General features: G+C 44.1%; 1 protein-coding gene across 2 annotated transcripts in view; it reads right to left on the bottom strand.

The window, feature by feature from the left end:
• The window catches only part of Lcch3 (Ligand-gated chloride channel homolog 3), a 435,919-nt gene extending 430,962 nt beyond the window's left edge, over positions 1-4,957 (bottom strand). For both annotated transcript variants that reach the window (XM_071672256.1, XM_071672255.1), the window contains exon 1: positions 4,700-4,957. In XM_071672256.1, the coding sequence (XP_071528357.1) occupies positions 4,700-4,776 (77 nt within the window). In that variant the 5' untranslated portion in view covers positions 4,777-4,957. The remainder of the gene's footprint in view (positions 1-4,699) is intronic.
• Between the last annotated feature and the right edge of the window lie 9,704 nt (positions 4,958-14,661).

The following is a 14,661-nucleotide window of genomic DNA, read 5'->3' on the forward strand; positions in this document are numbered from 1 at the left end:
GAATAGTGTCGCATTTGTGTTTTGATTTTGAAGGTATTCGAGGTAATTTGTTGATTTTGTGTCATGCTTATGACAGTAGCTGACGTTGCTTGTTGTATTAGTGTCTGTCATATGACAGTAGCAATGTAACTTGTTACATTTGTCATAATTGTAACAGTAGGTGACGTACGTTGATATATTAGTGTCGAACACGTGACAGTAGCTGACGTAGCTTGTTACATTTTAGTTACTAGTAACAGTATATAACGTAGCTGGTCACGTTTGTGTCTCACTTGTGACACTAGATTGACACGAAAACAATCTTGAAGTCCCACTGGATAAGAATTCTTATTGTCTATCCTGTGACGCAAAGACAGAGCAACTTTTCTTCTTTTGAGGTGAAGACTCACAAGATGTTGTTTGCTGCATGACACCTGTTCAGAGGACGGTAACCGGCTCTCTGCTGAAGTCCCTCTTGGCTGCATTTTCCCCTCGGGGAAACGCTTCTTGTTAGTATAAAGGTGTTAGATCAATCCTCTAGGTGACCCAGTAAGTGCTGCAGCCTATAAGTGAGAGTAGTGGTATCCAAGATCATCCCTTCAATATGCCAGCCGATCCTCTAAACCTTAGAATCACATCAGTTTTGCTCATCTTAAGATGACTTCCTGTTAGTCTGTATGGTGTGTATGATGTAATATTTAGAAAAGATTCTACGCCAATTTTTGTATGAAGTCCCACAGGATATCAAGGGAAGCGTGAGGGTCTCAGGAACGCCGTTATCTTGCGATATCTTACGCCCGGCGGGGTGCATGGGGTCCATATCTCGATAACAACACCAAAACAATGTACCCTAAGCTGTTAGAAATTCAAAACTGTTCTGGTGAAAGGAAAGGAAATCCTCGTCGGATGGTTCAGTAAACAGAGGAGGGGAAACAGCAACGTGTCGTCGTGTTTGTGGCGTGACGGGGCGCTGGCTGTGAGCGTCCGTGTGAGCCAACATTCCCCAGCTGACTCGCAATCGGGATTTAATTGACTAGAAATGATTTGTTTACATTGCCCAGCTCACAGCCTTGCATCTGTTTACCCGAAGATCTTGAGAGAAAATTAGCATATCCACGACAACAGTAAGGCTTTTCAACGAGCCGCTCAACGCCACGGCGACAGAGACAACATCAGAGGAAAACACGGAGGTAAGTTAAGGCCACAGCCAGAGGGAATAATGGAGAAAAAACAGAGCCCTGGCTCTATAAATACAACCACAAAGAGGTCAGGGAATATCAGAGACGTACATGAAAGGCTGAATGAAGGGGGATGAGAGGAGCGGGAGGGAAGGCTTGGCCTCTCTGACTCACGGCCTTAATAGACTTTACTCTCAGGGGACGAATGGCAGAGGAGGGTGGAAGGGAGGCCTGGGTGTGAATAGGGTATTGGTCATGGTTAGAGGATAGACACACTACTGTAAGGGTGGAGCAGTGGTCAGGGTGAGAGGATAGACAAACGGTGGAGCAGTGGTTAGGTGCAGAGGTTAGATACACTACTGTAAGGGTTAAGCAGTGGTCAGGGTGAGAGGATAGACAAAGGGTGGAGAAGTGGTTAGGTGCAGAGGTTAGATACACTACTGTAAGGGTGGTGCACTGGTCAGGGTGAGAGGATAGACACACTACGGTAAGGTTGAAGCAGTGGTCAGGGTGAGCGGATACACACACTATGGTAAGAATGGAGCAGTGTTGAGGGTCATAGGATAGATACACTACTGTAAGGGTGGTGAAGTGGTCAGGGTGAGATGACAGACACGCTACTGTAAGGGTGGAGCAATGGTCAGGGTGAGAGGATAGACACAAGACTGTAAGAGTGGAAAGTGTTAGGGTCAGAGGATAGACACACTATTGGTGGAGCAGTGGTTAGGGTGGGATGATAGACACATGACTGTAAGGGTGTAGCAGTGGATAGACATACTACTGAAAGAGTGGAGCAGTGGCCAGGGTGAGAGGATAGACATACTACTGCAAGGATGGAGCAGTGGTCAAAGTGAGAGAATAGACACATTACTGTAAGGATGGGTAAGTGGTCAGAGTGAGAGGATCAATATACTACTGTAAGGGTGGAACAGTGGTCAGGGTCAGAGGATAGACACACAATTGTAAAGGTGGAACAATAGTCAGGGTCAGAGGATAGACACACTATTGTAAAGGTGGAGCAGTGGTCAGGTTTAGAGGATAGACACACTACTGTAAGGGTGGACCAGTGGTTAGGGCGAGAGGATAGTCGCACTTTTGTAAGGGTGTACCAGAGGTGAGGGTAAGAAGATATACACACAACTGTAAGGGTGGAGCAAAGGTCATGGTCAGAGGACAGACACACTGCATTAAGGGTGGAGTAGTGGTCAGGGTGAGAGGATAGACACACTACTGCAAGAGTGGAACAGTGGTAAGGGTGAGTGGATAGACACACTTCTGTAAGCGTAGAGAAGTGGTCAGGGTGAGAGGATAGACACACTATAGTAAGGGTGTAGCAGTGGTTAGGGTGAAAGGATAAACACACTACTGTAAGCGTTGAGAATTGGTCAGGGTGAGAGGATAGACACACTTCTCTAAGGATGGGGCAATGGTTAGGGTAAGAGAATAGATACACTACAGTAAGGGTGGAACAGTGGTCAGGGTGAGAGGATAGAAAAACTACTGTAAGGGTGGAGTAATGGTCAGGGTGAGGGGACAGAAGACACTACTTGGAGGGTGGAACAGTGGTCAGTGTCAAAGGATAGACACATTATTGTAAGGGTGGAACAATAGTCAGGGTTAGAGGATAGACACACTACTTAAAAGGTGGAGCAGTGTTCGTGGTCAGAGGATAGACACAATACTGTAAGGGTGGATCAGTGGTCAGGATGAGAGGATAGACACAACTACTTGAATGGTGGAGCGGTCACCAGGTTGAGGGATAGACATACTACTGTAAGTGTGGAGAAGTGGTCAGGTTGAGAGGAGAGACACACTTTTCTAAGGATGGAGCAGTGGTTAGGGTAAGAGGATAGATACACTACTGTAAGGGTGGAGCAGTGGTCAGGTCAGATGATAGATACACTACTCTAAGGATGAAGTAGTGGTCAGGGGGAGAAGATAGACACACTACTGTAAGGGTGGAGCAGAAGTATGGAGGAGAGGATAGACACACTGCTGTAAAGTAGAGCAGTAGTAAGGATGAGAGGATAGACACACTTCTGTAAGGATGAAGTATCGGTCAAGGTAAGGCGATAGACACACTAATGTAAGAGTGGAGAAGTGGTCAGGGTGGGGGAATAGACACAGCTGGGACACAGATGAAGGGAAGAGAGAGACACACAAGGTTAAACAGGCTAGAGACACACCGCAAGAGGAACGATGCAGAGACATTCAAACAAGGTAGGTAGTAACAGTACAGGAGGAGAGTCTTCGTCTGTGTGTGTGTGTGTGTGTGTGTGTGTGTATGAGGAGGAGGATGGAGGAACGGCAACTGATATGTATTATCCCGATCGTTTAACGAATGCTGCTGAGCTAAGCCCCCGCCAAACCACTCTTCCTCTTCTCCTCAATACCTACTTCACTGTGCTGGAGAAATGTCTCCACTCCGCCGTTGTATGAGTTACTTCCCCTGACATGCTGTTGTGTGCCAGACTCAGTCTCTGAGCCTCTTCCTTCTCCCATGCACCACCGCCACACTTCGTTTCTTCTTTATTCCTTCGCCTAAAGACTAATTGTTCCGTATCTTCTCCGGCATCTCCTCTCAAACAGGCCACGCGGCCTGCTGCTGATTACTTGCGCTTGGCGAGGAAAAGAAGGAGAGGAAAAATGATTTCAGATGTGTATTTTGGCGCGAGTTGAGAAATGATACTGCGTTTGTTATTCCCTCTCTATATTTCTGGTGTGGGTCTCGTCTCATAGCGAACATTTATGGACTGAGAATATTTCAAAGTGAGGTGTGTTTTAGAACTCCTTTCGCGAGATCAATACCATGTTTCTTTGTTAGATGTAACTTGCATGAAAATCACTAGAGGGGAAGATTCTGTGAGCTCTCTCTCTCTCTCTCTCTCTCTCTCTCTCTCTCTCTCTCTCTCTCTCTCTCTCTCTCTCTCTCACATTTCTGTGTTCCTTTCTTCATGTATGATCTACTGATTCATACTGATGCCTTATGGAAACTCTGTCTACATTACATGACAACGAAGGTAAACCAATTCACACTGAATCATCCCTACCTCGCCAGACTTCCTCTGTCTGTCTGTCTGTCTGTCTGTCTGTCCAGCTGCATGAAACTCATATTCGATAAAAGAAAACGACTTTGGTCTTCTTTTCAGGCCGGGACCACCTGCCTCTCAAAACACAAAGTTGATAATAAATAGTATTTACAAGAACCAAGTGAAGGTGCCGTAAAACAAGATTCATGTCCTCAATAAACTCGTCCGCTTTTACACCCTTTTTCGCCCAAGCGTGTCGAGGTATCGGGTGAGGAGGGGCGGCCTCCCCTCACCCCCCCCAGCCCGCCACCACCACCACCAGCAGCGCCAGCAGCAGCGGCACCAACACCAGCACCCACCAGCCAGGGCCGCCCTAAATAGCCTCTGGAGCGTGTCAGTGTTAGCCAGGTGGGTCACCACCACCACCACCACCGTCGTCCTCCTCACAGTTTGAACACCACACATCCACCGCACCACTATAACCACAGATCTTAGTCTACCGCCGCCACTTACCGCGGTGCCCACAGAGCGAGGACTGCTGCGGCGCTCCACAGCCACAGCGAGACACGTCGAGCCGCACGCGATCTCATGGCTGGCAGGCGAGACTGTCCATAGCTCGCTGTCAGCTCACACTGGAGGTCGAAGCCTTACATATCCCCGCTGGCTCAACCTCGGAAACACATCGGCATCTTCCAAAATCCCAAGCAAAGTATCCCGGACGCCACGGACGAGGTACGCACCTCCACTCGCCAAGGGAACTCCACTCGTTGTGAAGCCCTTGCGCAGATATTGACTTTTCTTGGTCAGGGAAACGCGACGGCAGTGACGCCTCGTGGGCTTCACGAGAACTAATCCGCGGGAGTGGTTGGTCTTCTTGCCAACAGATGGCACCAGACGTATGGACGCGAGCGAAAATCTGAAGACTCTGGTATTACGAGGACAAATAAACATCGGGGAATCACATGAATTTATAAATATACCAGTAATGTTTCAACAATTATTTACAGCACCACAGAGATTAACGCTCTGGTTTCCAATTCATCATTAGGAGTAGGCAAAATATATCCTCTTACACCTCGAATAATATTCTAAAAAGTTGGTAGAAATTACCTTGACATCAAAATAGGTTGCCTCAGTCTTTGTACCATGTCCAAGAGGATTATAAATAGCGAATTTGAAATAGTATTGGCGAAGCCCGTAGACCTGCGGAGCTGCCAGGGGCACCCCTACCTCACCCACCCCAAACAAGCCCCAACATACTTGGCAGGCCGCTGAGAGCCAACCAAAACACATCGTGAGTAAGACGGACACTTTTCTCCCCCAGCTTATGAATGGCAGGTAAGTTGTAGGCCAGGTGTGTACCCCAGGAGAGAGAGAGAGAGAGAGAGAGAGAGAGAATCAGAAATAGAATCTGGTGATAGTGGGGAGGAAAGAGAAAGGAATAGCTATAAAGAAAGTAGAAAATAAAAAGAGAAAGGTAAGAGTCTAGAAAGAGGAGATCTTAAGTCTCTGAGGAGCTTCGATGGTCGATGGTATGGGAGGTATTAGGAACCCCTGATGTATACGACGATGGTCCTGAACCTAAGAGGAAGCTGAACAGCTATTTCCAAAGCTATCTTTTTTTCTCTATTCGCTGTGTTGTCCTAATATGGAAGCTGGGAAACATGAAAACATGTTACATTAAATTTTCTGTAAATAGAGTGTGTGTGTGTGTGTGTATGTGTGTGTGTGTGTGTGTGTGTGTGTGTGTGTGTGTGTAATTTCCTATTTGTGATTACAGAAAGGGAGTTTTGCAATCGGGGTGCCTCATCTCTTGCATATTCTCTACTGTCATACATCATCTTTGATTTATGTATGCAGTCTACATCAACCATGTCCTCAGTAATTCTATTGCGTTCATCCACCACTCTTACACTAAAGAACTAAATCCTTTTTGAGAAGTATTTTACTTAACATTATGTTATGTCCTTTGTCTGATATATATCTACATGTCTTTCGAAGTCCTCTCTGTGTGTTTGTGTGCGTGCGTGTGAATAACTACTTTCCTCTACTGTAACAGGAATTCTACACTCTTAGGACCCCATCTCTTAAACATTACTTTGCATACACTCATAGTGCCTTATCTCCTTTCATCCATACTGATACTGTACAATGTACTTACTGGCAGCCGTACCAACAAGATTCTTGTTTAATTTCATGTTTTGTCGTCTGGTTACTCAAGCTCTACATCTCTCGATGAACTATCTAATGTCTGCGTCATAAATCTGGTTTATAAACATAGTTGTGACCAGGTCAGCTCCCACTCCTCGTTCGGGAAATTCTCAGGACTGTACCTTTACCAATGATTTAGCTTTCTTTTTTTGTAATACCATCAACGTTGCCCACCTCTAGACCCTCTGTTAGTTCCTTGTGACTCTTTAGGTACGGGTGAACAAACGTGAGCATCATATTTAACTTTGGCCTTGTGTAAGATCTCATCAGACTGCTTGACCTTTCTAATGTTTTCCTAATGTGGGACTCTGGCGACAGGATAGGAACGATGTCAACTCCTAATTACCTCTGCAGCTCATTTCAACTCCTAAGTCGCTGTGCAGCTAATTTAGTGGGAGATGATATTAATAGTGAGTGATTCTTTCAATGTCCCATCGTAATTTGTTTACATCTAATGAGGTTGAACTTCATCAGACCAGATCTCAGTTTGTTAAGATCCACGCCTAAGCTCATGCAATCCTCTTCAGTTTTCACTTCCCTCATAAGTGAATCGTCTGCAAACATACCTAAGCAAAAGAGTATACCTTATGGCAAATCATATGTTTTTTTTTTTTTTTTTATACTTTGTCGCTGTCTCCCGCGTTTGCGAGGTAGCGCAAGGAAACAGACGAAAGAAATGGCCCAACCCACCCCCATACACATGTATATACATACGTCCACACACGCAAATATACATACCTACACAGCTTTCCATGGTTTACCCCAGACGCTTCACATGCCTTGATTCAATCCACTGACAGCACGTCAACCCCGGTATACCGCATCGCTCCAATTCACTCTATTCCTTGCCCTCCTTTCACCCTCCTGCATGTTCAGGCCCCGATCACCCAAAATCTTTTTCACTCCATCTTTCCACCTCCAATTTGGTCTCCCTCTTCTCCTCGTTCCCTCTACCTCCGACACATATATCCTCTTGGTCAATCTTTCCTCACTCATTCTCTCCATGTGCCCAAACCACTTCAAAACACCCTCTTCTGCTCTCTCAACCACGCTCTTTTTATTTCCACACATCTCTCTTACCCTTACGTTACTCACTCGATCAAACCACCTCACACCACACATTGTCCTCAAACATCTCATTTCCAGCACATCCATCCTCCTGCGCACAACTCTATCCATAGCCCACGCCTCGCAACCATACAACATTGTTGGAACCACTATTCCTTCAAACATACCCATTTTTGCTTTCCGAGATAATGTTCTCGACTTCCACACATTCTTCAAGGCCCACAGAATTTTCGTCCCCTCCCCCACCCTATTATCCACTTCCGCTTCCATGGTTCCATCCGCTGCCAGATCCACTCCCAGATATCTAAAACACTTCACTTCCTCCAGTTTTTCTCCATTCAAACTCACCTCCCAATTGACTTGACCCTCAACCCTACTGTACCTAATAACCTTGCTCTTATTCACATTTACCCTTAACTTTCTTCTTCCACACACTTTACCAAACTCAGTCACCAGCTTCTGCAGTTTCTCACATGAATCAGCCACCAACGCTGTATCATCAGCGAACAACAACTGACTCACTTCCCAAGCTCTCTCATCCCCAACAGACTTCATACTTGCCCCTCTTTCCAAAACTCTTGCATTTACCTCCCTAACAACCCCATCCATAAACAAATTAAACAACCATGGAGACATCACACACCCCTGCCGCAAACCTACATTCACTGAGAACCAATCACTTTCCTCTCTTCCTACACGTACACATGCCTTACATCCTCGATAAAAACTTTTCACTGCTTCTAACAACTTTCCTCCCACACCGTATATTCTTAATACCTTCCACAGAGCATCTCTATCAACTCTATAATATGCCTTCTCCAGATCCATAAATGCTACATACAAATCTATTTGCTTTTCTAAGTATTTCTCACATACATTCTTCAAAGCAAACACCTGATCCACACATCCTCTACCACTTCTGAAACCACACTGCTCTTCCCCAATCTGATGCTCTGTACATGCCTTCACCCTCTCAATCAATACCCTCCCATATAATTTACCAGGAATACTCAACAAACTTATACCTCTGTAATTTGAGCACTCACTCTTATCCCCTTTGCCTTTGTACAATGGCACTATGTACGCATTCCGCCAATCCTCAGGCACCTCACCATGAGTCATACATACATTAAATAACCTTACCAACCAGTCAACAATACAGTCACCCCCTTTTTTGATAAATTCCACTGCAATACCATCCAAACCTGCTGCCTTGCCGGCTTTCATCTTCCTCAAAGCTTTCACTACCTCTTCTCTGTTTACCAAATCATTTTCCCTAACCCTCTCACTTTGCACACCACCTCGACCAAAACACCCTATATCTGCCACTCTATCATAAAACACATTCATCAAACCTTGAAAATACTCACTCCATCTCCTTCTCACATCACCACTACTTGTTATCACCTCCCTATTAGCCCCCTTCACTGAAGTTCCCAATGATTCCCTTGTCTTACGCACTTTATTTACCTCCTTCCAAAACATCTTTAAATTCTCCCTAAAATCTAATGATACTCTCTCACCCCAACTCTCATTTCCCCTCTTTTTCACCTCTTGCACCTTTCTCTTGACCCCCTGCCTCTTTCTTTTATACATTTCCCACTCATTTGCATTATTTCCCCGCAAAATCGTCCAAATGCTTCTCTCTTCTCTTTCACTAATAATCTTACTCCTTCATCTCACCACTCACTGCCCTTTCTAATCTGCCCACCTCCCACGCTTCTCATGCCACAGGCATCTTTTGCACAAGCCATCACTGCATCCCTAAATACATCCCGTTCCTCCCCCACTCCCCTTGAGTCCTTTGTTCTTACCTTTTTCCAATCTGTACTCAATCTCTCCTGGTACTTCCTCACACAAGTCTCCTTCCGAAGCTCAGCTACTCTCACCACTCTCTTCACTCCAACATATTCTCTTCTTTTCTGAAAACCTCTACAAGTCTTCACCTTCGCCTCCACAAGTTAATGATCAGACATTCCTCCAGTTGCACTTCTCAGCACATTAACATCCAAAAGTCACTCTTTCGAGCGCCTATCAATTAACACGTAATCCAATAACGCTCTCTGGCCATCTTTCCTACTTACATACGTATACTTATCTATATCTCTCTTTTTAAACCAGGTGTTCCCAATCACCATTCCTTTTTCAGCACACAAACATACAATTTCCATTTACAACACTGAACACCCCATATACACCAATTACTCCCTCAACTGCCTTTTTACTCACCTTCGCATTCAAATCATCCATCACTATAACCCGGTCTCGTGCATCAAAACTACTAACACATTCACTCACCTGCTCCCAAAACACTTGCGTCTCATGACCTTTCTTCTCATGCCCAGGTGCATATGCACCAATAATGGCCCATCTCTCTCCATCCACTTTCAGTTTTACCCATATCAATCTAGAGTTTACTTTCTTACACTGTCTATCACACTCCCGCCACTCCTGTTTCACGAGTAGTGCTACCCCTTCCCTGGCTCTTGTCCTCTCAGTAACCCCTGACTTTACTCCCAAGACATTCCCAAACCACTCTTTCTCTTTACCCTTGAGCTTCATTTCACTCAAGGCCAAAACATACAGGTTCCTTTCCTGAAACATACCACCTATCTCTCCTTTCTTTTCATCTTGGTTACATCCACACACATTTAGACACCCCAATCTGAGCCTTCGAGGAGGGTGAGCACTCCCCGCGTGACTCCTTCTTCTGTTTTCCCTTTTAGAAAGTTAAAATACAAGGAGGGGAGGGTTTTCAGTCGCCGCTCCCGTCCCCTTTAGTCGTCTTCTATGACACGTGAGGAATGCGTGGGAAGTATTCTTTCTACCCTATTCCCAGGGATATATATATATATATATATATATATATATATATATATATATATATATATATATATATATATATATATTTTATTTATATTTGTTTTTTTATTTTGCTTTGTCGCAGTCTCCCGCATTAGCGAGGTAGCGCAAGGAAAGAGACGAAAGAAATGGCCCAACCCACCCCCATACACATGTATATACATACACGTCCACACACGCAAATATACATACCTATACATCTTAATGTACACATATATATACACACACAGACATATATATATATATATATACATATACACATGTACATAATTCATACTGTCTGCCTTTATTTATTCCCATCGTCACCTCGCCACACATGGAATAACATCCCCCTCCCCCCTCATGTGTGCAAGGTAGCGCTAGGAAAAGACAACAAAGGCCCCATTCGTTCACACTCAGTCTCTAGCTGTCATGTAATAATGCCCGAAGCCCCAGCACCCTTTCCGCATCCATGCCCCACACAACTTTTCATGGTTTACCCCAGACGCTTCACATGCCCTGATTGAATCCATTGACAGCACGTCGACCCCGGTATACCACATCATTCCAATTCACTCTATTCCTTGCCCGCCTTTCACCCTTCTGCATGTTCAGGCCCCGATCATTCAAAATCTTTTTCACTCCATCTTTCCACCTCCAATTTGGTCTCCCACTTCTCCTCGTTCCCTCCACCTCCGACACATATATCTTCTTGGTCAATCTTTCCTCACTCATTCTCTCCATGTGCCCAAACCATTTCAAAACACCCTCTTCTGCTCTCTCAACCACACTCTGTTCATTTCCACACATCTCTCTTACCCTTACGTTACTTACTCGATCAAACCACTTCACACCACACATTGTCCTCAAACATCTCATTTCCAGCACATCCACCCTCCTGCGCACAACTCTATCCATAGCCTATGCCTCGCAACGATACAACATTGTTGGAACCACTATTCCTTCAAACATACTCATTTTTGCTTTCTGAGACAATGTTCTCGGCTTCCAAACATTCTTCAAGGCTCCCAGAATTTTCGCCCCCTCCCCCACCCTATGATTCACTTTCGCTTCCATGGTTCTATCCGCTGCCAGGTCAACTCCCAGAGATCTAAAACACTTTACTTCCTCCAGTTTTTCTCCATTCAAACTTACCTCCCAATTGACTTGATCCGCAACCTACTGTACCTAATAACCTTGCTCTTATTCACATTTACTCTTAACTTTCTTCTTTCACACACTTTACAAAACTCAGTCACCAGCTTCTGCAGTTTCTCACATGAATCAGCCACCAGCGCTGTATCATCAGCGAACAACAACTGACTCACTTCCCAAGCTCTCTCATCCACAACAGACTGCATACTTTCCCCTCTTTCCAAAACTCTTGCATTTATCTCCCTAACAACCCCATCCAAAAGCAAATTAAACAACCATAGAGACATCACACATCCCTGCCGCAAACCTACATTTACTGAGAACCAATCACTTTCCTCTCTTCCTACACGTACACATGCCTTACATCATTGATTAAAACTTTTCACTGCTTCTAACAACTTGCCTCCCACACCATATATTCTTAATACCTTCCACAGAGCATCTCTATCAACTCTATCATATGCCTTCTCCAGATCCATAAATGCTACATACAGATCCATTTGCTTTTCTAAGTATTTCTCACGTACATTCTTCAAAGCAAACACCTGATCCACACATCCTCTACCACTTCTGGAACCACACTGCTCTTCCCCAATCTGATGCTCTGTACATGCCTTCACCCTTTCAATCAATATCCTCCCATACAATTTACCAGGAATACTCAATAAACTTATACCTCTGTAATTTGAGCACTCACTCTTATCCCCTTTGCCTTTGCACAATGGCACTATGCAAGCATTCCGCCAATCCTCAGGCACCTCACCATGAATCATACAAACATTAAATAACCTTGCCAACCAGTGAACAATACAGTCACCCCCTTTTTTAATAAATTCCACTGCAATACCATCCAAACCTGCTGCCTTGCCGGCTTTCATCTTCCGCAAAGCTTTTACTACCTCTTCTCTGTTTACCAAATCATTTTCCCTAACCCTCTCACTCTGCACACCACCTCGACCAAAACACCCTATATCTGCCACTCTATCATCAAACACATTGAAGAAACCTTCAAAATACTCACTCCATCTCCTTCTCACATCATCACTACTTGTTATCACCTCCCCATTAGCCCCCTTCACTGAAGTTCATATTTGCTCCCTTGTCTTACGCACTTTATTTACCTCCTTCCAAAACATCTTTTTATTCTCCCTAAAATTTAACGACACTCTCTCACCCCAACTCTCATTTGCCCTCTTTTTCACCTCTTGCACCTTTCTCTTGACCTCATGCCTCTTTCTTTTATACATCTCCCACTCATTTGCACTTCTTCCCTGCAAAAATCGTCCAAATGCCTCTCTCTTCTCTTTCACTAACAATCTTACTTCTTCATCCCATCTCTCACTACCCTTTCTAATCTGCCCACCTCCCACGCTTCTCATGCCACAAGCATCTTTTGCACAAGCCATCACTGATCCCCTAAATACATCCCATTCCTCCCCCACTCCCCTTACTTCCATTGTTCTCACCTTTTTCCATTCTGTACATATATATATATATATATATATATATATATATATATATATATATATATATATATATATATATATACATATATATTTTCCCTGGGGATAGGGGAGAAAGAATACTTCCCACGTATTCCCTGCGTGTCGTAGAAGGCGACTAAAAGGGAAGGGAGCGGGGGGCTGGAAATCCTCCCCTCTCGTTTTTTTTTTTTAATTTTCCAAAAGAAGGAACAGAGAAGGGGGCCAGGTGAGGATATTCCCTCAAAGGCCCAGTCCTCTGTTCTTAACGCTACCTCGCTATCGCGGGAAATGGCGAATAGTATGAAAAAAAAAAAAAAAATATATATATATATATATATATATATATATATATATATATATATATATATATATATATATATATATATATATATATATATATATATATATTATTTATCAATTTTTATATTTTCCTTTATATTTTTCATTTTTTTCATAGATATTCTGTAATTCTGTCGTTAGTGAGGCTGTGTCAGGAACAAGATTGAGCTTTAGAGGGAAAAGTCCTCACCTCGCCCCGTTTTCTATTCTTTACTCGTCTTTATTCATTCCGGCGCCACTCCGCCTAAGAGGAAACAGCATTGACACCCCGTGCAACAGAGGGATAACTCCAGGAAACATGCGAAGGAAGGCCACATCCGCTCATTATTTCTCTCGCTGTTATGTGTAATGCACTGAAACAGTACCTACTTATACACATCGAGGCCCCACAGACCTTTGCATGGTTTACTTCACTTTTCACATACCCTGGTTAAGTCCATTGACGGCACCTCGACCCAATTATGAGACATCGTTCCGTTTTACTCCATTCCTTGCACATTTTTCACCGTACTATATGTTGAGGCCCCGATCGCTCAAAGTCTTTTTTAATCCATTCTTCCAATTTGGTCTCTCGTTTCTTGTTCCATCCCCATCTGACAAATATCCTGTTTCTCAACCTCTCCTCACTCACTTTCTCCATTCGTCGAAACCATTTCAACACACCCTTTTCTGCCCTCTGAACCACGCTCTCTTTATTACCACACATCTCTTATCTTTTCATTACTTACTCGATCAAACCACTTCAGACCACTTATTTTCAAACATATCACTTCCAACATATCCACCCTCCTCCGCACAACCCTATCTATAGCCCATGCCTCAGAACCATGTAATATTGTTAGAACCACTATTCCTTCAAACATACCCATTTTTGCTCTTTGAGTTATCATTCTCTGTTTTCACACATTTTCATCGCTTCCAGAGCCTTCGCTCCCCTTCCCACCCTAATACTCACTTCAGCATCCAGGGTTCCATTCACTGCCAAGTCCACTCCAAGATATCTCAAACTCTTCACTTCCTTTATTTTTTCTACATTCAAAATTACATCCCAACTAACTTGTCCCTCAACCCTGCTCAACCTAATAACCTTGCTTGTATTCACATTTACTCTCAAATTTCTCCTTTCACACGCTATTCCAAACTCAGTCACCAACTTCTGCAGTTTCTTACTCAAATCAGCCATCAGTACTGTATCATCGGCGTACAACAACTGACTCACTTCCCAGTAGACTACACACTCGCCCGTCTCTCCAAAACTCTCTCATTTACCTCTCTAACCACCTCATCTATAAACAAATCTAAAACCATGGTGACATCACACCCCCTTGGCGCAGACCGACCTTCATTGGGAACCAATCACTCTCCTGTCTTCCTACT

The sequence above is a fragment of the Panulirus ornatus genome, chromosome 17 (genome assembly GCF_036320965.1).
Source record: "Panulirus ornatus isolate Po-2019 chromosome 17, ASM3632096v1, whole genome shotgun sequence".
Classification (NCBI taxonomy): domain Eukaryota; kingdom Metazoa; phylum Arthropoda; class Malacostraca; order Decapoda; family Palinuridae; genus Panulirus; species Panulirus ornatus.